The sequence below is a fragment of the Mus musculus genome, chromosome 18 (assembly GCF_000001635.26).
Source record: "Mus musculus strain C57BL/6J chromosome 18, GRCm38.p6 C57BL/6J".
NCBI lineage: Eukaryota > Metazoa > Chordata > Mammalia > Rodentia > Muridae > Mus > Mus musculus.
The window spans coordinates 20,861,488-20,881,229 of record NC_000084.6 but is presented as its reverse complement, the minus strand read 5'-3'; the positions used below and the strand labels follow the sequence as shown (position 1 = coordinate 20,881,229).

Genomic DNA, 19,742 nt, shown 5'->3' with positions numbered 1-19,742 from the left:
CCTGTTTGCAGTAGTATGTACGACTAAATCTAGGTTGTTAAAAGGGCTTTCTTTTGTTTTATCAGATGCTAGTAATCATCTTTAACATTTTTCTCAGTGTCCTTTGTATTCTCTCAACCTCCTTGAGTCTGACTTTGAACTTGTCAGGTCAGTTTCAGGAGGTTCTTTATTGAAATCTCCTTTCAGAGGCTTTTCCCGCTCACTGGTGTCTCCAGTGAGGATATCATCCCCAGGGAGTTGAAAATTACTTTGGGGGGCAAAATATTTTAGTTATTTCGGGGGTTCTTTTCCAGAGTCATGTGCGTACATGTTTATTGTATAATTTCAAACTTGCATAGTATGTGCATGACCCCAAGCTATGAAAAAAAATGGGAGGAAAGGAGTGATTAGGAATAAAGTCTAAAGACTGCAGTGAATGGTGGCTCATGCATGTAATCTTAGACAGGAGGCTTGCTCCCAGTAGGCCAGCCTGGTGACAGAGTGAGTTCCAGGACAGACAGGACAGGGGTTTTTCTGTGTACAGAGAAACCCTGTCAGGAAAAAGAAAAGAAAAGAAAAAGGAAGTTGAAAATGTTCTACTCCTCTCTTGTCTGGTGACTCTCCAAGACACTCTCCTCAGTTGTCATCCTCGAGTGTTTCTTTCCTTCTCTTACTTTATGTCACTCGATTAGTGTCACCACCATCTTTATTAGTGTGTGTTGGAGATGCACATTGGGCCACTCAGGTCTTCTGAGCTCCTGGCAGTGATCAACTGCAACCATCTGATCTTGCATGGTCTTTAGTCTTGTGAATGTTTTTGAATTCTTTATTTGAAGGTGTTCTCCATTCCCCACCTCCTGCCCCTGGAACAATTCTTAGTTGGATGTAGAATTTGAATGGCTAGTCAGTGCTCTGATTATTTTTATGAATATTGCAGATTTTTGTCCTTCATACTTTATATTGACTCTTGTATTGAAATTTTACTGTTTGTTGGTTTTTTTGTTTTGTTTTGTTTTAAAACAATTTCTTTGAAAACAGATGTGGTGGTGCGTGCTTTTAATCCCTGAAAAAGCAGGAGGGTGTCTGCGTTTGAGGACAGCTTGGTTTACATAGTGAATTCCAGGATAGACAGGGCTACTTTTACTTATTTACTTATTTTTAAAGAATGTTATCTCAGGATATTGATAGATTAATTAATCATTAGTGGCTTTTTATTTTTCAGTTTTATTTTGTGCCTTTTATTTTAATTCATACTCTTTCTGCTTGGTCTCTTTTCATGTTGGAAAGTTTCTCATATTTGTTAAATGCTTGTTTCCTGTTTCACACGGAGGTGTTAAGATTAAGATGTTTCTTCCTGGGCTCAAAGTACACTCATCAGTCAGTCCTTTATGTTGTGGTATGACTGTGTAGGCTTGGAGGTGTCTGGTTTCCAGGATTATTATATGTAATTATTTTCTTTGGGACTATTTAGTTTCTCTAGAGATGGATTTTTAGAAATCTGTTTGTTAACTATGGGAGTGGATTTAGTTTTAAGTAGTTCGTTGTAGTGGCTTTCTCTAGCTAGCTAGTTTATAGGAATAGTGTAGCTATTATTTGATTGTGAAAACTTACCTAATTGTATTGCTTGTATTCTCAGAGCCCTTCTAGCATTTCTACTCCAGAGCTTTGTGTGCTTTTTTTGCTTTTAAAAGCAGGCAGAGATACTACTGTAGCTGAATGGTTTAGACAAATTTTTTAGAAACCTAACTATTAGAATTAAACAAAGGAAAGTTATTTCTTGAGTTTTCCCCCCTTCAGGGCCCCTCTTTTCAGTTGATTTATTTGCCTGATGGGGATTGAACCCCAGACCCTGCACATGCTAATAAATACATGCACTCGACCACTAAGCTGTATCCTCAGAGCATAGCTTTATTTTTATGTCTTTGAAAACTAGGACTGAAATACAAGGAAGTTCAGAATTAAGTTCAGTAAAATTCCACCACGACAGATCGATACTCTTGAGGGTTATTTTAAAAGCAAATTTACCCACTCTAATACAGTACTAGGTATGTCAAAGTTTGCATCTAGTTTTCACCTTTAGACTGAGTTGGCATACTTTTCACTGGTTCTGTTTAAGCAGTAGATGTTAGACATTTACCTTGTAAGCCTGACTTAACAGGCCATGTTTTCATTGTCAGATCGGTCAATTAAAGCTAGCATTCCTTGGAAAGACACTTCGATGGAATTAAAAGAATTCTCTTGTATTCTTTGTATTCACAAGAAATCCCTTGGTGTTTCTTGTGATGGGTCTCTCTTACCAGATTGTTCTCATGGCACTCCTTAGCTGTGGACCAGTGCTCCCTTTTCCAGTACTTGTCGTATTTGTGCCAGCTAATATATCTAATTTCTCTGATGAGAATGTGGTCTTCTGGTGCCCTTTAAACTTTTACCTTTTCATCATCTATTTTTTGTGTTTAATTTTTGATTTATAATATTATTCCTAAATCCATACATTCTCATGGAATAGTCTGGTTTGAACTGCATTTTATTTTGATAAAAAGGAAAAACATACTATCTCCCTCCCCCCCTTTTTTCCCCCAAGACAGGATTTCTCTGTATAGCCCTGGCTGTCCTGGAACTCACTTTGTAGACCAGGCTGGCCTGGAACTCAGTATTTTGATAAAAAGGAAAAACATACTATTCCCCCCCCCCCTTTTTTTTTCCCCAAGACAGGATTTCTCTGTATAGCCCTGGCTGTCCTGGAACTCACTTTGTAGACCAGGCTGGCCTGGAACTCAGAAATCCGCCTGCCTCTGCCTCCTGAGTGCTGGGATTCAAGGCTTGCGCCACCACTCCTGGCACATACCATCCCATTCTTACTGGGGCAAAGTGTGTTGTGTAGAAGAGCTACTGCTTTCAAACTCCCTCTGTAACTGAGGATGACCTTGAAGTACTCTCTCCTGCCTTCTCCCAAGTGCTGGCGTGGCTTGTTGAAGAAAGCTTTACAGGGCATCATGGCTGCTTTTTCACTTGCTGATTTAAAAAAAAAAAAAAAAAAGAATAGAAACAAAATAGTCATGTTATCCCAAACTATGTACAAACATTTTTAAGGTGGGAGATTGTCATTAAGTGTTACAGTAAGTATTAAACCCTAAAATTAAAAAGTAATATTTCTCCCCACTTCCTACAAACAGCATAATATTAAAAATACAACAAAAATTGTTTAGTGGCAGTTAACAAAGTTAAAGGCAGACAGATGAATCACACATTTTTATAGCATCTCAAGAAAATATATGGCAGAATGAAAAACTTGTTAACCTGTCTGAAGGATGAAAACACATTTCTGCCTTGCTTCACACACCTCTGCTTAAGGTCCAGCATCTGTTTCCACTGTGCCATGAAGTATGTCAGAGAGTGTAGCTTGCTTTTTTCTTTTTTATTCTATTTAATTAAAAGTTTATATAGCTTTATAAATATCTCTGTTTATAAAGTTCCAAAGTCAAATCATGAAACAGTTGATATTGTAGCTCAGCAGTAGAGTCCCTGTCTATGGTGCATGAAATTCTGAACTGGATCATTAGTACCACAAAAACCTTTATCTGGTGGCACATACCTGCAGCCCAGCACTTGGGAGTTGGAGGCAAAAGGGTCAGAAATGTGTTAGTTTAATTTCTGTTGGCTCTGGTTAAATACCCTGACCAACTTAGGTTTACTCTGGGGAAGAAATGCCAGTCATGGCCAGCCAGTCATGTTACTCTAGCAGTCTCATGTAGAATGAGAATAGGAGAAGGGGCCAGGCTAGAAAACCCAGAAGTCTACCTCTAGTGATGTATTTCCTCCAGCAAGGTTCTACCCTCTAAAGATTCCATAGCCTCTCTAAACAGGGCCATCAGATGGGGACCAAACATTTGAATATGTGAACTACGGGGGGGGGGGGGGGGGGCATTTAACATTCAAACCACAGCAGGGACTTAAGGTTACCTTGGCCTCACAGTTCAAGCCAGCTTAGGCTATATGAAACCCCTGTTTCAGACACCCAAACAAAAGACCAGACCTATAGTGCAGAGAGAGTTAGCTTCTATGTCCTCCTCTTCCTCTTCCACTCTTCCTTCCCTCTTTCCCTCTCTCCTCTCTTCTTCCCAAGAGGTAATTGATTTGGCTTTTTTTCTTGTAGTAGAGCTTGAGAACAAGCCCAGGGCCTCGTGCATTCTAGCTTTATCCAAAGCCCATAAGTGTTAATTTTTTCATTGTCTTTGAAAATAAAATGAAATGTATATGTAGCTTTTCACATCTTTTTTCTTTTCTTTCACAAAAATGCATACGTTTTGGTTGCTACTTTGCCTTCTTGTTTTTGAGACAGTTTGGTTCTGTAGTCTTGGTTGGTTTTTAACTCACTGCCATCCTCTTGCTACCTCAGACTTGTAAGTGCTGTGGTTACAAGTTTGGGCCACCATGCCTAGCTTTGGCTGTTGCTGATTTTACTTTATAGCCTTATGAAGAGAGTTTCCTCATTCTCTTTTAGTTATGTAGAATACCATGTAATGGATGGACCATACTTAGTTTACATAGTATATTATTTAATGGATGGGCTATGCATAGATTATATAGTATACCATTTAATGGATGGATCATAGTTTATATGGTTTACTATTTAATACATAACCCATACATAGTGTATCTTTTAATGGATAGACTACACATAGTTTACATAGGGTACCATTAATGGATGGACTATACACAGTTTACATAGTATACCATTTAATGGATAGACCGTATACCATTTAATAGATGGACAGATGGACTATAATTTAGTCCACCTTTTTTTTCTTTTTCTTTTTCTCTTTCCTTTTCTTTCTTTTTATTTTTTTTTTTTTTGATATAGTCTGTCATGTAGCCCAGGATGGCCTCAAACTCCTGACCTTCCTGTTACTATCAGACTGGCCTTGAACTCAGAGATCTGTCTGCTTCTACCTCCCCAGGCTGGAGTTAAAGGTGTGTGCTACCACACCTGACTGCAGTTAAAAAAAAAAAAAAAAGAAGAAGAAGAAGAAGAAAAAGAAATGTATATTTCTGTAGTTGTGGTAACACAAATGATAGTCTATACAGGTAATCAAAGGTCAGACAGGGCTACATAAGGAAATGCTATCTCAAAAAATAAAATAAAACAAAATAAAACAAGTAACAAAAAGTTATTTGGTACCAGATGAGATAACAGTATTTGTTCAACATGTATAGTTTTTTTTTTTCTACCTTTCTAGTCATTTATACCTAGTCCTCCAGCTTCCCCCTTGCAAGTGCTTGGATTACAGGAGATACACACACACACACACACACACACACACACACACACACACACACACGGACACGGACACGGACACGGACACGGACACCACTATATCTGCCTATCTAGCTTCACACAGCACCCTTTCTTTTTGCTTTCTATTTCTCACTTACTCAGCTGTTTGAGACCTGATCTTACTTTATAGCCCAGGCTGATATCAGTTTTGTTATCCTTCTGTTTTAGACTCTTGAGTGCTGGGATTAGAAGCATGAACCACCATGTCTGACTAAGTTTAAGTATGTTCAAATTAAAAAAAAAAAAGATGTAAAGTTAATTGCTAAAGAGTTGACTTAATTATAAAGTAATTATATTCTTGAAATTCTCTTTACAAAAGCTTTGATGTGTTAGTGAGATGGTTCAGAGAGTAAAGGTGTTTTTTGCTGCAAACCTGACCACCTGAGTTCAGTTCCCAGAACCAACCTGAAAGTTCTCCTCTGACCTCCACGTGCATGCACACATATACACTCACACATACTTCCCACTACCACACACACACACACACACACACACACACACACTCACTCACATAGTATTGATACTATGTAAAATTTTTAAAGGCTTTGTTGTAGTCATACTCAAGTTGTCAGGCTATAGGATTTGCGACCTTACCCATCTAGACATTTTGAGCCGGGTGATTCTTGGTGTGTGTGGAGCTGTTTTGCTCTGTGCACTCTTAGATGTCTTTGAGTTTCTGACCTTTTCCCCTTAGCACCAGTAGTCATGTCTCCTTCTCTGTTGTGACAACCAAAAATGCCTTCCAATACTGTCCAGTTTTTCCTGAGGGGTGAAATCAACCTCATTGGATACAGTGCAAAGTGTGATCTCTTATGAACGGGCTCTGCTTGTGACCATGAGATGACTGATTCAGGGACCTAAAGATTAGTTCTCGTTACTTTGATCCAGTAAGTCCATGGCTCTGGGATGCTGCATAGGCTCAGGAGTGACACTTTCATTCTGTATATCTGAGAAGTTCCATTTATAAATGTACTTGCATGAATAACTTAAAACATAGATGCTATAATATGCTATATGTCTCTAAATATGTTAATGATTTGATGTATTTATATAACATTCTGCATCTACAAATGAGAGAAATTGTGCTTGCCTTGATATCTAATGTATCTTAAGCACAGGTCACAATAGTTGTTTACTACTAGAAATTATTATCTTTCTTTTATAAACTGATTCTGTTGAATTCTAACCATTTTGCATGTTGTTCGTTTTAGCTACTACTCCATGGTTTGAGTCTTACAGAGAGACCTTTCTGCAGTCCATGCCAGCATCAGATCATGAGTTTCTGAATCACTATTTAGCATGTATCCTTTAAGTCATCTGAAAGCCAAGAAAGACAAAACTCTCAAGAAGTTATAAAGAATGGAGAACTTTTTTATTGGCAATGATATCATGTTCAAAATTATGTTACTTTATTTTTTGGAGGGTTTTCTGATCTGGGTACTTGAGGTATGTGTGTGAATGTAGTATATGTGTAGTATAAACTCAGGTAGGAGTGTAAATGTATAAGTTTGTGCAAATGAAGGTCAGAGAAAGAGGTCCTCCCTTAGATGTTCAGGCTGGCCTGGAACTCACACGAACTCACACTATAGTGCGGACACAGCCTTGAACTTGCAACTCTCTTGTCTCAGCCTCCTGAGTAGTTGGGATTAACAGGCTTGTGCCATGGGGCCTGGCCAGAAGATCTCTCCTAAAATTTATATTAATAAAGTAGTGTTTATCAGGAAGAAAGAAAGAAGGGTGGGTGGAGGGAGGCAAAATGTTGCAATTCAATTCTTACACCAGAAAATTTAATTAAAAAAAAAAAAGTAGTGTTTATCATTGAGAGATGTGATAATTTCCCTGACATTGTGGTTATAAGGTATGCTGGTGGCATCGTCTGGTGAAGCTGAGCCTATGGAACAGTTTTCAAAGTTGTCACAGGAACAGCATCGAATTCAGCACAACAATGATTATTCCTATCCTAAGTGGTTTATCCCAAATACACTTAAATATTACGTGCTTTTGCATGATGTAACTTCAGGAGATGAACAAAGGTAAGTATTTCTTTTAAATTTTTGTTTTATTTTTATTTATTTTATCTATTTATTATATATACATGAGTACATTGTAGCTGTCTTCAGACACACCAGTAGACGGCATCAGATCCCATTACAGATGGTTGTGAGCCACCTTGTGGTTACTGGTAATTGAACTCTGGAAGAGCTGTCAGTGTTCTTAATCAATGAGCCATCTCTACAGCCCGTTTTAATTTTTTTAAAAAGAGAATCACATCTTTCTGATTTGTGTGTGTGTGCGCGCACATGCATATTTGTATGTGTCATGGCACACATGTGGAGGTCAGAGGATATGTTGTAGGAGTTGGTTCTCTTCTACCATGAGGGCCTGGTAATTGAACTTAGGTTGTTGGTGGCAAGTGCTTTTACTTGCTGTTCCCTAAAATGAATTCTTGTAATATAAACATAAAAATAACTTTATGTTTATGCTTTAGAGTTTACTTTGGCATTTGTTTCGAGGTGTAGGTCAGATTAAACTTGTTTCATACTATTTATTTTTAATATCTGATTGCCACTTGGGACTTGTAATGTATATTCTTATTTTTGAACATAAATGTTCACTGGTTGAGATATTGGTAATGATCTAAGTAGTTGAGATTGAGTCCACATTCCAATGCATCCTAAGCACAGTAACTACCCTCTAACTCATTTCCAAAAACTCAGAAACAGAACAGGTACTTCTTGTGGACTACTCATTTTTAGAATTAAAAAGACATGTCTAAAAACCATTGGTATATGCAAAAAATAATGTGAGCTGGTTATTAAAATTATTTTGATTCAGTTGAACATGGTATCTCCTGTACTGAATGGTTGTAATAAGGGTGTTCAAACAACAGTCGAGAATTAGGCCAAGGAATCTTAATTCCTTTTGAACAATTTTGAGTTGTGTGTGTGTGTGTATACACATCACAGCACATCACAGCATGCATGCATGTAAGGTCAAGCAACATTTGAAAGGACCAGTTCTCCTTCTACCATGTGGGTCTGGGGAGAGAACTCTCAGGTCTTCAGACTTGACAGCATGCCCATCTACAAGCCATCTGAATAGCCCAGATCCTGGGATTTTAGCAATATTATTAATAAAGTGAACAGGAATTTTACTTCAGTGTGTTTATACATAAACATGTTTCTGTATTTGTTGTTGTTGTTGTTGTTGTTGTTTTCAAGACAGGGTTTCTCTGTATAGCTCTGGCTATCCTGGAACTCACTCTGTAGACCAGGCTGTCCTGGAACTCAGAAATCCACCTGCCTTTGCCTCCCAAGTGCTGGGATTAAAGGCATGTGCCACCATCACCCGGCCCTGTATTTCTTTATATACATTGTTTTATAACTTTTACTAACCTAGCCTTAATAAGATGTTATATGATTTTGTTGTTTGCTAGGATGATCATTTGTGTAATGTGAGCATTTGCCTATGAATAAGTCTTCATATTTTCTAGCTGTCAAGATAGCCAGTTGACTGAGAATAGCTATGTAAACTAGACTTGGGGCTAGATATGTATGTAGCTCAATGGTAGATCTTTCCTTTCTTGAGGACCTGGGTTCAATATCCAGACTTGAAAGAATTGAAAAAAATTATAAATAAAAAAACAGACTGGACTTAATAGAATTTCATTTTGTACTCTTTGCTTCTTAGGTTGTCACATTTCAATTCATTTTCTCTACCAATAGCAAGCATGTGTGGTAGCTCCCTCCCTCTGTCCTTCTCCCCCACCCTCTCCATCTTTCATGTAGCCTAAGCTGAGGTCAAACTTGGTCTGTAGCTGAAGATGGCATGCATTGGTTTTTTGTTTTTGTTTTTTGTTTTTAATCTGAAAAGTAGCTCAAGGCTTCAGCTACTCTAACTTTTTTCAAGAATATAGAGTGAGTCTTTGTAATGAGGGTTTCATTCACTTTGGTGTAGTTCTCTTTTCTTCCCTGTCCTATAAAAATTTTGATGTTATAATTTTCATTTATTAATAAATAGTTCTATTTATTTTATTTTTTTATTACGTATTTTCTTCAATTACATTTCCAATGCTATCCCAAAAGCCCCCCCCCCCCCACCCATTCCCATTTTTTGGCCCTGGCGTTCCCCTGTACTGGGGCATCTAAAATATTTTCAAGGGGCTGGAGAGATGGCTCAGCAATAAGAGCACTGACTGCTCTTCCGAAGGTCCTGAGTTCAGGTCCCAGCAACCACATGGTGGCTCACAACCATCCATGAGATCTGACGCCCTCTTCTGGTGTGCCTGAAGACAGCTACAGTGTACTTAGACATAATAATAAATAAATCTTTTAAAAATTTTTTCAAATTATGATTTTTGAAGATGAGTTCCAAAAGTTGCCGGAAAGCAGCTGTATGTTTGAAGTCGCTCTTTGGAATAGGCAGTCTCCTATATGGCACGTGGAAGGCTCCTAGATGGTCTGTGCTGTAAAGAAACTAACTTTGCTTTCTGTAGTTCCCCCAAACTAATTTGGCCTTCAGACTGTCTTGAAGGTAGTTTAATTATCATGAGTTTTTGTTTACATGTTTATACTCTCTACATTTTCTGTTTTGCCTTTTTTGGGGGGTATTCCTGGATTACTTGAAATGTCTGTTGTTTGGGCTGGATTGATGCTCAGGGTTAAGACTACCACCAACCACCCTTGCAGATGACTCAGAGTCATGTCCCAGGACCTACATGGAAGCTTGTAACTGCCAATAATTCAGCTCCAAGGGATCTGATACCTTCTTCTAGCCTCCTTGGGTTCTTGCATGCAGGTAGGGCATATCAAATCTATGCAGGCTCGCGCATGTGCGCACGCGCACACACACATTAAAAAAAAAAAAAACTAAATGAAATCTAATGTTTGGCCTCACTGGACATTGCAGTGGGTAAAGTTTCTTGCTGTTAAGGATGATGACCTGAGCTGAGTCTCCACAACCCATGAGGTAGAGGGAAAAACCCAGCTCCTGAGTGTTGTCCTCTGATGCGCACACATGCAGTGTGGTGTATGTCCTTGCCCTCCCCACATAAATAGAAATGTAAAAGTAATGAAGACAAGTGACACATCTAAGGTCTGCTAAGTTCTGTCTGAACTTTGTGTAAGGTTATTACAAAGTTGTTTTTTTTTCCCATTTCTTTAGGGCTGAATCAATTTATGAAGAAATGAAACAGAAATATGGAACTCAGGGTTGCTATTTACTTAAAATCAATTCTCGAGCACCAAATCGAGCATCAGATGAACAGATACCAGATCCGTGGAGTCAGTATCTCCAGAAAAATAGTATTCAAAACCAGGTACATCTAAAAACCGAACCAAACCACAAAAATTGTATTTAAATTTTCAAAAAGATATGACTGTAGATTTTTCTCTTTTGAGGGGTGGGTGGAGACAAGGTCTTTATACCTGGCTGTCCTTGAACTCATTATGTAGATCAAGCTGACCTTAAACTCACAAAGATCATCTGTCTCAGCCTGTTGAATGCTAGGATCAAAGGTGTGTGCCCCTAGGCCATGAAATTGCTAGGTAACCCAGCCTGTCTATTCCTGACTCTCAGTCATCCTGCCTCAGCTCTCCTAGGGCTGACATTTTTCACATGCACTAGCATGGATCTAGAACATTTTTACTTACTAGTTTTGTAGCTGAACATAGTAGGTTTTCAAAGCCAAAACAAGCACAGCCAAGAGAAAGATGTCTTACATGAGACAGGCAAGGCCACTCTTGATCAGAGGAAGTGTGAGGGTTTCATTTGGGGTCCATTCCTAGCCTTTCTCGGCTGTATTTCTTCCCAAGCGTGCTCAGTTTACGTTCATAATTTAAAGAAACAGTGGATGAATTATTGGACATGCTCAGTTCAGAGTCATGGAGCACACGTGAAAGGAAGGGTAAAGTGACAGATTGGCATGTCTTTGGTCATGCTCAGCTTGCACCATAAAGTTGTAGCTGAAAATAAAGGAAAGGGTGCTTTGAAGGTACATTGACATAAGAGCCTTACCCTAAAGGTACCTGCCTTGCTTAGTGGCTAACTAATGCAAGTACTAATATGACTAATTTTGATCATCAGTATGATCTCTTAAATATAAAGTGGTTCATTTTGAAAAGTGAATTACATACTATTAGTTACCTTCTGCTCCTGTGGTAAACACCGTGAAGAATGGGTTTATTTTACCTAACAGTTTCTGAGAAATTAAGTCCATCACAGTGGGGAAGGTATGGAAGTAGGAGTCAGAGGATGGCCTGGCAGTCAGAAAGCAGAAAGATCCATTTTCCTTTTATACACAGGAAGCAGAGAGCAAGCAGGAAGTGGTTTAAGGTTGTAAACCCTCAAAAGCTGCCCCAAGTGATATTTTTCCTCCAGCAAACGTCAGCCTCAGAAAGGTTCTAGAACTCAGCACCACCAAGTGTCTCAATACATGAACCTATGGGGAACATTCCTCATTCAAACCACAGCATGGACTGAGACTTGAATTAGATTGGCCAGCCATACAGAGATAAACATTGGGATTTCTCTGTTTAATTAACCAAAAATGTACTTAGGAGGCAGAGGCAGGTTCAAGGCTAGCCTGGTGTACATAGTGAGACCCAATCTCACACGCCCCCAGTCCCCAAATCCTTCTCTCACAAATTAACTAATGCTCTTAGCCTGTTCTGTGTCATCTCCTTGCTGCGGTTGCCTTCTTACATTTCCACCGTGCTGCTCTTTGGCCTTTTATGGAGCTCATACTTTCTAGTTGACTAGTGTTGGTTATTTGATAGTTAAAGTGGATAGTTGTAAAATTAATTTTTTTTCCACAAAGTTAAATAACACAGTGCGCTACTTGGTAGAGTCAATGCCAAGTCCTTTGGTTTATTTGGTTAGTAGAAATTTGACCTTTTTTAGCTTGGCAATGGTGTTGCACACTTTAATCCCAGCACTCAGGAGGCAGAGACAGGTGGATGTCTTGAGTTTGAGGTCAGCCTGGGCTACAGAGAGAGTTCCAGGACAGACTGGTCTACACAGAGAAACCCTGTCTTGAAAATACAAACAATAGCAAAAGGATTTGACTTTTTGTTTAAAAGAAAGATTTTTTTTGAATAAATGGAAAATATATTTTGTATAGCTACCCTACTTTATTTGCTCTTTATGTGATATTTAAAAGTCATTTTAAAAGCTTATATAATTATTGATCTAATAGAAATGTTGATTAAAAATTTATTTTATTTCCTTATTTTTCTGTCATGTAGATTTTCTTAATCTAGACATAGTGTATAATATTTTACTCATTTTTAAAATATTTATTGATTTGTTGATTTTTACTTATAAATGTGCAGGCATTGGAAACCCTGGAACTGTAGCCAAGGGTGGTTAAGAACTATTGATGTGGGTATTAGGAACTGAACCTAGGTCCTCTATAAGAGCAGTAAGTGCTCTGTGCTCTTAAACATTAAGCCATCTCTCCAACCCATTTTACTCCTTTTATAATGCTGGCTTTCTTTCATACAATGCTAGGGGGAAGGGAATCTTTAGACATAAATGAACCCAAATCAGCTAGCTATAGAACAGCTTTTTTTTTTTTTTTTTAAATGTTTATGTCATGTAGTAGTAGTGTAGGGTTCAGGGATGGCCTTTCTAGAACTGAGCACTGTGTTGGGTATTTCTTGCAGCCCTTCAGTATATTCAGAATCCACTCTTGATAGCATTATGTTTATGACCTGGGAGAGTTTAAAGTTGTTCTTTTCTCCTGCTGCCTGACTCTGGCAAGCTTTTCCTTTGCCATTATTATTTTTTAGGATTCATGGGCATATTTATGTGCCTACATAAACATCTGTATGAATGTTGAGATGAATTTGAAATGGAGATCGTTTAAATGCAGAAGAATTAGCATAGTTAACTGAGTATGAAAGGAATTAAAATACAGCATGACAGAATAGAGGGCCAGAGAGTATTGCTTTATCAAGTCCATGAAGCCACGTTCAGCAGGAGAATCATAGGTATTGGTGTATATGGCAGTATTTAAACATGATTGATTATATTGCTAATGCTTTGCATTTTGTTTTGCTAGGAATCATATGAAGATGGCCCTTGTACTATGACCTCCAGTAAGAATTCTGATAGTAACTTGCTTTCATTGGATGGACTAGATAACGAAGTCAAAGGTCTTGTTATGCTTTCTAAGTTCTTTTTTGGCTGAAAATATTTATTGTTATTAAAGCACTCTTGTTACTTGGTGATGGCACATTCCTTTAATCCTAGCACTCAGGAGGCAGAGGCAGGTGGATCTCTGTAAAATCAGGCCAGCCTGGTCTATGGAGCTAGTTCCAGGACAGTCAGTACTACCCAGAGAAATCCTGTCTCAAGCAAACAAACATCCTTGACATATCCCAAGCCCCTTTTCTTTAAAAACTTAAAAAAAGATTTATTGTAAGTTATATCTGTTTATGTGTCTGTGACTGCTGGTACCAGAGGAGGTCATACACATGAGATCCACCTAGAGCTAGAGTTACATGCAGGTGTTCCTGAGCTGTCTGATGTGGATGCTGGGAACTGAACTCACGTCCTCTGCAAGAGCAGTGTGTGCCCCTAACTGCTGAGCCATCTGTCCAGCCCCCACTCTTTCTTTTACAATTTTAAGACAAGGTCTTGACTAAGTTATCAGTCTCTGCTTTAAATTAGGATTTTCTTATCTCAGCTCCTTGAGTAGCTACTGCTTTTGCAGAGGACCTGTCTTTGAATTGAAAATTCTCTTTCTGTGTTTCTCAAGTACTGGGAGGATAGCCATGTACCAACATACCTGGCTCAAAAGTTAAAGAGTTCTTTTTCTGATTTTACTCAGTCCTTTGAATTCTGGGTTTTGTTGTTGTGTTATAATAGTGGGTCATGAGGGCTACAGAGAGGGCTCAATGGTTTCTGCTCTTGCAGAGGACCCTGAGTTAGATCTCAGTACCCATGCCAAAACACTCACAACTTTGTAACTCCAGCTCCAGAGGGAACCTAATGCCCTCTGTTAGCCTCTGTAGTATTTATGTACATACAAACAAAAAGTAAAAATTAAAAAATGGTCATTTTTAGTTCAATATCACATTAGAAAGAGAGTAACAGTCTGCTTTCTTTTTTAGAAAGCCAGGGAAGTGTGATATACAGCACAATATCCCAGGTTTATATGATTTTAGAAACTATATTCTTATGTTTTTAAGCTGTAGTTTTGATAATGATAGCTCTAAAATTTGTTTTGTTGCTCTTATTGTGCAGTGCAGACTGGCCTGGAACTCACTATTTGCTTATGAGCCTGAGATCCGTTTGTCTCGGCTTTCCAAGTGTTGGGATTGTAGGCAAGTGCCACCATGTGCAGCCGCTGTGGTGTTCTATAGCTTACTTACATGATATTTAGCAACAATCTATTACATAAGACAGCCTGCTTCAGGAACGTTCAAGCACCTTAGTTTAATTAGAAACTTTTATTACACATATTTACATGTGTGTGCGTGCACACGCAGTGTCATATATGTGGAGGCCAGTGAACAACTTGTAGCGTGATGATGCTTCACCTGAGCCGTCTCACAATTGCCCTTTAACTTGGAATGGGAAATGTTACTGGCGTCTCATCTCAGTGTACACAGAGAAGGGGTCATCATCTTTTCCTTTAGTAGTATGGTAGCTTTGTTAAGTTCTCTGTTGCATTCTGAAAGTAAAGGAGAGATTTGTTTTTCAGTAGATGGCCTACCAAATAACTTCAGAATTCATCCACTTCAAATAGACCAATGCGGTGACCCTCCTAACAATACTGACGGCTCAGAGTCAAAGTCTGCTTCTTCAGTTCACGAGACAAAGAAAGCAAGTACTGCAGTGATTCGTGGTGCTTGCTTAACACTCACTGACCATGATAGAATCCGACAGTTTATACAAGAGTTTACATTCCGTGGCCTTTTGCCACACATAGAGAAAACAATTCGTCAGTTAAATGATCAGGTAAGACGTAAGTTTTTTTTAGGTTATTAATCTTCAAATTAAGTCAATGAGTTTAAGACTATTAAAAGTTTGATTTGTATTTAAAGTTTTGTTTTGATTTTTGTTCTTTGATAAACTATGAAAACTGACTGAAATTAATATCAGTGATGAAGTTCTCCTGAGCCCTACCTAGATACACCAAGTTATTTTAATTTGGGATTTCTTTAGTTTATTGGACAGGTTATTTTTTTAAGATTTATTTATCAAATTTCATTTTATGTGTATAAATGTTTTGTCTGAATGTACGTATGTGTACCGTTTTCATACTTGGTGACCACAGAAGACAGAAGAGGTCATTGGAGTCCTAGAACTGGAGTAACATATAGTTCTTAGCCACCATGTGAGTGCAGGCAACTGAACTTTTAGTCCTTTGTAAAAGCAGCAAGTGCTCTTAACCAGCGAGCCATCTCTACAGCCAATATTTATATTGGGTACTAAACAAAACAAAACTGCTTCCAGTTTTGTTTAATATGTACCAGTGTTTTGCCTACATATATGTATATCGCATGTGTGCCTAGTCCCTCTCCCCCAGAACTGGAGAGACAGTTGATTGTGAGCAGCTATGTGGATGCTGAGCACTGAACCCAGATTCTTCTCTGCAAGAACAACAAGTACTATGAGCAACTGAGCCATTTCTGCAGTCCCTAAATATTTTTAGAATTAGTTTTAATAAAATATTTGTTTACTCTATAAAGCTTAAAATTGTTTGGTTTGTAGAAAATAATTTTAAGCCTTTATATTTGTCAACATGTTAATTTTTCTTTCTAGCTAATATCAAGGAAAGGTTTGAGTCGATCTCTGTTTTCTGCCACTAAGAAATGGTTTAGTGGTAGTAAAGTTCCAGAAAAGAGCATTAATGAGCTGAAGAATACATCTGGGTTGTTGTGAGTAAAATATCACTATATTTAACTCTACTATGTTTAACTTTGTCTACTGTTTGAATATAAAAACAGTGATTGTCTTTTTAGTTTATTTCCATACTGGTCAAAACTCAGATACTTAAGAAAGATACTGTTTAAATTCTGATTTAAAAAACTCCTACTGGACTTTTAAATTAATTTATTTTTTATTTTTTGAGATGGAGTCTGAGTCTAAGCCCAGGCTAGCTTGGAACTTGTAATGATCTTACTTCAGCTCCCTATGTACTGGTGTTACAGGTGTGAACTAGTACCATTGGCTAAGAGGATATTTGAAAAGTCAAAGTCGCACAGGTTCTCACCATTGCTCTTAGTTGCTCACCCAGCTCAGACCCTTTTGCTGAAGACTCCACATGGTTTGATTACAGAACATTGAGAAAGTGAACTGACTGGGACAGTTTCCTCCTTGGTGGTTAGCTTTCATGATGCTAGAAGGTGACATATAAACTACTGAGAAAAAGTCATCAGTGGTCTTACTTGGCAGAGGACGTTGGGTGTCACAGTGCCTACCTGCCAGGCCACATGTACTGGTACAGTAGCAACATGACAGTTACATGGGTAACCAATTGCTTTCAGGTTAGATTTGAGGCCTGCACAAGGAGTGAATTCATGTCTGATACGGTAAATCCGTCAACAGTCCATGGCTAGAGTGGTGAAAGCAAAAACAAACAAAACTCAAATAATTCACAATGTCATTTTATTTTGTACCTGTTTACTTAAGAAGATGGAGTTGGATTGGTTGGATTGGATATTCAGTACTAGCTTTGGTACATACTTTTTTTCCTGTAACTATCTTCAGACACACCAGATGAGGGGGTCGTGAGCCACCATGTGGTTGCTGGGAATCGAACTCAGGACCTCTGGAAGAGCAGTCAGTGTTAACCACTGAGCCATCTCTCCAGCCCCTGGTACATGTTTTTTAAGGCAGCATCTTCTTGAACTGTCCATTTGTTCTTCAGCTTGGTGCTCTCTTGCTTCAGGCTTCCAAGCACTGGTGCATCAGTCACCATACTGTTCTAAAACAAAGAACAAGTTTACAAATTTTGTTTCTTACAAAATCTTGCTTTAATGGAAGATGGCTAGTCTATTTGGATTAAAAAAATTTTTTTCAGAGTTGTGAAGTTACCAGTATTAACTATTTATTTAAAACTTGTCCATGGGACAAATGCTTATCTGCAGTTGAGAAGTTTCCAGGACTATAAGATAAACATATTTATTAACTTTTGACTTCAAGTGGTTTTGAAAATTGATAAATTTTTTGAAGATAGAATTTAAAAAGAGATAAAATTCATGTTCTGGGTAGTTGAACAACTTCCTGTATTTTATATGTGCTGGTGTGAGGCTACAAGTCATAAATCATTTCTTTATGTTCTAGGTATCCGCCAGAAGCGCCCGAGCTTCAGATCAGGAAGATGGCTGACTTGTGCTTCTTGGTGCAACATTATGATTTGGCTTACAGTTGTTATCACACTGCAAAGAAGGATTTTCTTAACGATCAAGCAATGCTTTATGCAGCAGGTGCCTTGGTTGGTACTGTTTGTTTGTTTGTTTTGTGATGCTGGGAGTCAAGCCCAGGCCTCCTTGCTTGCTGAGATATATCCCTAAGCCTTTGAAGCATTTTTAAAAATTAAAATTGACAGTTAACACTTCAGTGCATATGGGCGTCCTCTCGAGAGAAGTGTCTCCCTTCTCTTCCTCTTTGTACATTTCTGGGCTCAGAGCAGGCTTTACTTCCTCCCTCATCCTCTTAGAAGCTCCTCTTTATCTCAGCCCTGTCAGGAGGAGACCAGGCTAGCCTCAGACTTATAGGGATTAGCCTGCCTCCACCTCCCAAATGCTGGGATTAAAGGTGTGGGCCATCACACCCCGCAAAGTCCAGAATTTTAAGGCAAACAAATTATGATTTTGAGTATACACTAAACTGCAATTTATACATATGTGCTCTGAGACCTCCAGTATTTGACTCAATATTAGAATGTTTCTGTTTTTCCCCTTTAGGAAATGGCAGCAGTGTCAGCCTTTCTTCAGCCAGGAGCTCCTAGGCCATACCCTGCTCATTACATGGACACAGCAATTCAGACATACAGGGATATCTGCAAGTAGGTGGCTATAACATTATGTTTTGCCCATCTTGAGACTGATTTGGTATTTATAAGTAGTTGTTTGCTTTTTATGCCTTAGGTTCTCAAATAAAGTTGATTTAGAGACAAGCTGAAGAGAAAATAGTACTTCTCAGTTCTTAGCTGGGCTGTATTTGTGGATATATGTGGTAAAGTTCTGTATTACGTTGGGGAACATCCTTGTGACATTTATTTTACCTCCAGAAATCAGCCATTTTGAATTTTTTGTTGTTAATTGGGCAGAAACACAAAGAAAGAAGTAATCCAGACTTAGAGAAAATGAGACGTAGTGAGTACTGTTAGAACTCTTACAAAGAGGTGATTATCAGCCAGGCCCGATGTGCTTAGGATAGGCTCTGGTTATTCAATAGGTAGATGTTCCTGCAGTGTGCCTAGGTTCTAGAGCTGCCACGGAGACATTTCTAGAATTGTGAGTTACAGGAATACATTTTTTCTCTAGGTTTGCTGGTAAAGGACAGTGGGAAAGTATACTTCAGTTGAAAGCATGGAAAGTATTAGGGGATAAATTTATGTTAGGAGCCTTAACTGCCAATTCTTCCTAAGCTGAAGTTAGACTTAGGTTGTAGTGAATGAAAATTGCTACATATTTGAGTAGATCTTCGTCATTATTTCTCTGTGTAGGGTTTCTCTGTGTAGCCCTGGCTGTCCTGGAACTCTGTAGACCAGGCTGGCCTTGAACTCAGAAATCTGGCTGCTTCTGCCTCCCATCTCCTGGGATTAAAGGCGTGCGCCACCATGCCCGCATTATCAGACTTCTTTTTAATGGCGCTAGATTGAACCCAGAACTTTGCCAACTGAGTTACATGCCTAGCTCCCTGATGTTTCTGTTGTAGAATGGATTCATTAGAAGACAGAGATAGAAAAGTCTTTTTGATCCCTCTATTGTTCATATAGTGGTAATAGTAATAGCAATGCTTAAAGTGAAACAGTACCCTTAGGGCGGGCAAGATACTGGTAGGTAGAGATAGTGCCAAATCTGACAACTTGAGTTGATCCCTGGGACCCACATGACAGAAGAGAGAATTGACTCCTCCACATGAATGCTGTAATGAAAGTGCATTTGTGCCTCCACATGGGAATACACACAAATAAATATAAAAATATAATATGAATGAAAATGTAATAATTTGTTAAAAATCAACAGTTTATAGAATTTAGGAACCAAGCCACATATGACTGACTATACGTGTCATGAATGAGGTTTATCTTTGTGTTCACTAAGGCAGATTTAGGTATTCAGGAATACCTGTTTGAAAATATAATTTATGGAAAGTATGGCATCATCAAAGCATTTGTTTGTTTTAGGGAATGTGGGTCTTATGTAATTCAGGCTGGATTAAATTTGCTATGTAGCCGAGAGTGATC

The 19,742-nt window shown here is 38.5% G+C and overlaps 1 protein-coding gene across 20 annotated transcripts in view; it reads left to right on the top strand.

The window, feature by feature from the left end:
* The window catches only part of Trappc8 (trafficking protein particle complex 8), a 79,215-nt gene that overhangs the window by 15,196 nt on the left and 44,277 nt on the right, over window positions 1-19,742 (top strand). For 10 of the 20 annotated variants that reach the window (XR_001782396.2, XR_001782397.2, XR_001782399.2 and 7 more), the window contains exons 3-10: window positions 6,526-6,615; window positions 7,173-7,347; window positions 10,478-10,631; window positions 13,377-13,470; window positions 15,024-15,280; window positions 16,088-16,203; window positions 17,612-17,762; window positions 18,235-18,335. Coding sequence is in view for 16 of the 20 variants with exons in the window: in XM_011247030.3 (XP_011245332.1) it covers window positions 6,526-6,615; window positions 7,173-7,347; window positions 10,478-10,631; window positions 13,377-13,470; window positions 15,024-15,280; window positions 16,088-16,203; window positions 17,612-17,762; window positions 18,235-18,335 (1,138 nt within the window). In the remaining 4 variants the exon portion in view is untranslated. The remainder of the gene's footprint in view (window positions 1-6,525; window positions 6,616-7,172; window positions 7,348-10,477; window positions 10,632-13,376; window positions 13,471-15,023; window positions 15,281-16,087; window positions 16,204-17,611; window positions 17,763-18,234; window positions 18,336-19,742) is intronic. The other 10 variants (XM_030250629.1, XM_011247031.3, NM_001361188.1 and 7 more) reach the window with 4 other exon arrangements.